Source organism: Sphaeroforma arctica (assembly GCF_001186125.1).
Source record: "Sphaeroforma arctica JP610 unplaced genomic scaffold supercont1.802, whole genome shotgun sequence".
Lineage (NCBI taxonomy): Eukaryota > Ichthyosporea > Ichthyophonida > Sphaeroforma > Sphaeroforma arctica.
In genome coordinates this window covers 15,633-18,288 of record NW_014039756.1, presented here as the reverse complement: position 1 = coordinate 18,288, position 2,656 = coordinate 15,633, and the positions used below count along the sequence as shown (strand labels likewise).

The following is a 2,656-nucleotide window of genomic DNA, read 5'->3' as shown; positions in this document are numbered from 1 at the left end:
TACGTCAAAATTGAATAGTGTAGCCGTGCATACCTGACTGCAATTTTCCTTCGAGTTTAGAGCGACCAATTCCCATGCGGTTGCAGCTCCTCACATATAGTGCAACTGCTAGTAATTTAATACGCCACATCTAATACACTAATGACCTGCAAGTCGTCAATAGAGCCACCCATCTCGTGAGGATGCAACCACCTGAGACTTAGACCCGAAGTCACTCTGATTCTGATTTCAACTGACCGATTGGCAAAGACACTAAAGCCTGATATTGTACATAGGATAATACAATATAGACAGTTGCAGTCATATAGTACACAGTGTGCTAGCTGAGTGGGAAGTGGATAACTAAAATATAACAAACTACACGTACATATTTAAATATCCCCTATTTTTATGTCAAGGAGAACAACTATTTTTATTATTTATCTGTTTATTTTTAGCTTTGTTCATTTAGAAGGCTGTGATTTGACTGATACCGAGTTGAACTTGCCGGGAAATTCCTGTGGGACCAATTGGCCAAAACAAAAACATCCAAAAGGGGCAACTACGGCTTTTGGCGGGTCACTTTGTGTCGGAACCCAGACTGGTGCATCGTCGTAAGTTATAGTCGTCACAGACGTCACCTATAAACTCTGCTCACGTCCGTTGCAGCACTTCACTCTCTTACAGCGAAGCACTGCGATAGACATGACGTGAACGCCCCACTGCGACCGACCTTAGACGTGTGAAAGCAAGATCAAGTGGCGAGTGGCTCCTGCTACTGGTAGACGAATACGCCATTCAATACAATACAGCACCGTTGCATATAGATCGCCTATCGAATAAGCAATACGGATAGAGTTATTTTGATGGCGCCTATACATGTTGCTAGCGAAAAGGGAAATGCAAAACAGGTCCGAGGGTACCTCGCAAAAGGGATTAAAGTCGATACCGTTGGTTGGGTAGGTGATGGGGCTTATTAATGATTCGAGTGTGTGCAGATTACAGGGAGAAACAAAGTCAAGTGATTAGCAAATGTTATTGAGCACGAAACTAGGCAACAATGGTCCTGTATGTACTCAGCATGCAGTGCTAGTGTTTTATTGATTTCCGTGATTTCCGTGACGTCGTGCGCTGTGTGGTATGAATTGACATGGAAAATTTCCACACACATAGCCTGTTGGGACAGATTCATCCATAGGTACAAACGCTGTAACAATCAATAGTGGATATGTTCTATCCATATTCAAACATATCCTTCGTAATCATTTGAACATCTCCGCGAATATACAGCAACTTCAAAACCGCTGTGGTTCTTTGGTGTCATTCTCGATTTCGTCGCGTGATCATACCATCGCTCGCGCTCATTCATTGATTGTTGGTGCACTCATCAGTAGGTCATTGTGCTCTTCTTTATGCTTAGTAGTCACGACTGATGTGTTGTGTACGAATTTGGCTTAGTACTCTACAATACGACGTGTCGTCGATACATATTCAGTAAATGCACAGTCTCTATGTTACTATGCATTGTATCAATAAATATCTATGCAATCAGGACTAATGGCTTGCAATGTGCAATGGATCCAGGTGTACTTCTTTTCTGAGTGTACATTTACATCAAGTAATCCAAAAGAATGTTTGAAGCTTGCACATAGGCGAAACAACGCTTATACAAGGACCATATAGCTTATGACTCTGTTTCAAATCAATACTCGTCATGCACACACTATTAACAATAGCGAAATTTTATCTCGTAGTTCTATCGTGCGCGAAATGTGGTTAGATGTGCTAAGTGTGGGGTTGTCTTATTCTGTTAGTGCGTATCTTAATCATCTGTAGACAAATATGTACATGCCTTGTAGACTGCATGTATATCTGGAAAATTGATACTGTCAACAGGCTAGTGAGCGTTTCTCGTTGCAGATACCATATCACACTTCTCCATTGCCGCGTGTAAATTTTTGCGACGTGCAAAAACAAGCATCGATACAAATACAAGTGGGAATGTGTGTGAAGGTTCCTATTATTAATCTGTTTGATTCAGTAGGTCGCACACCGTCTGTTGTTCTCAAAATCATCGTATGCATTGGGTTGTGTGGCGGTGTGTTTGTACTGCATACTATGTCATTATAGGCGATTGAGTTTCTGATTATCTTTCATTTCTTCTATACGACAGCATGATACGACACCACTGCACTTTGCCTGTGAAAAGGGACACACCGAAGTAGTGCAGTTGTTGTTAGAGACGAATGCTAATGTAGAGGCCAAAGAACAAGTGAGTATGCTGTTTGGAGTATGAGCCTCTCCTGTGCAATGTTTTATAAAACTTCGACAGGCTTGTTGAGTGGACGTGAGTGTTTTGAAGTTGCGGATGTGTGAGAGTGTACCAGTCCTGTGGATCAGGAGGCCGTAGGTGCATCATCCTCTTCCATATTACTAGAGTTTTGAAACAAAGTATTTTTGACAAACTATTGTGTCGGAAAATATCGCTTCCAGTGATCTCTGTCGAATAGTGAATATTTCTTCGCGACTGAACAATTTCTTTTTGAGATTGCAGCAGCCATATATAAGTATGCGTTTGTAGTACGAATATATATATATATATATATATATATATATATATATATATATATATATATATATATNTATGTGTAGTAGTNTAGTGTGTTAGTTGTTTGTT

General features: G+C 40.5%; 1 protein-coding gene across 1 annotated transcript in view; it reads left to right on the top strand.

Moving 5' to 3' along the window:
* The first annotated feature begins 607 nt into the window (after positions 1–607).
* SARC_08675 (serine/threonine protein kinase) overlaps positions 608–2,656 on the top strand; it is a 10,969-nt gene continuing 8,920 nt past the window's right edge. The window contains exons 1-2 of the mRNA XM_014297337.1: positions 608–938; positions 2,153–2,251. Coding sequence (XP_014152812.1) covers positions 846–938; positions 2,153–2,251 — 192 coding nt within the window. The 5' untranslated portion in view covers positions 608–845. The remainder of the gene's footprint in view (positions 939–2,152; positions 2,252–2,656) is intronic.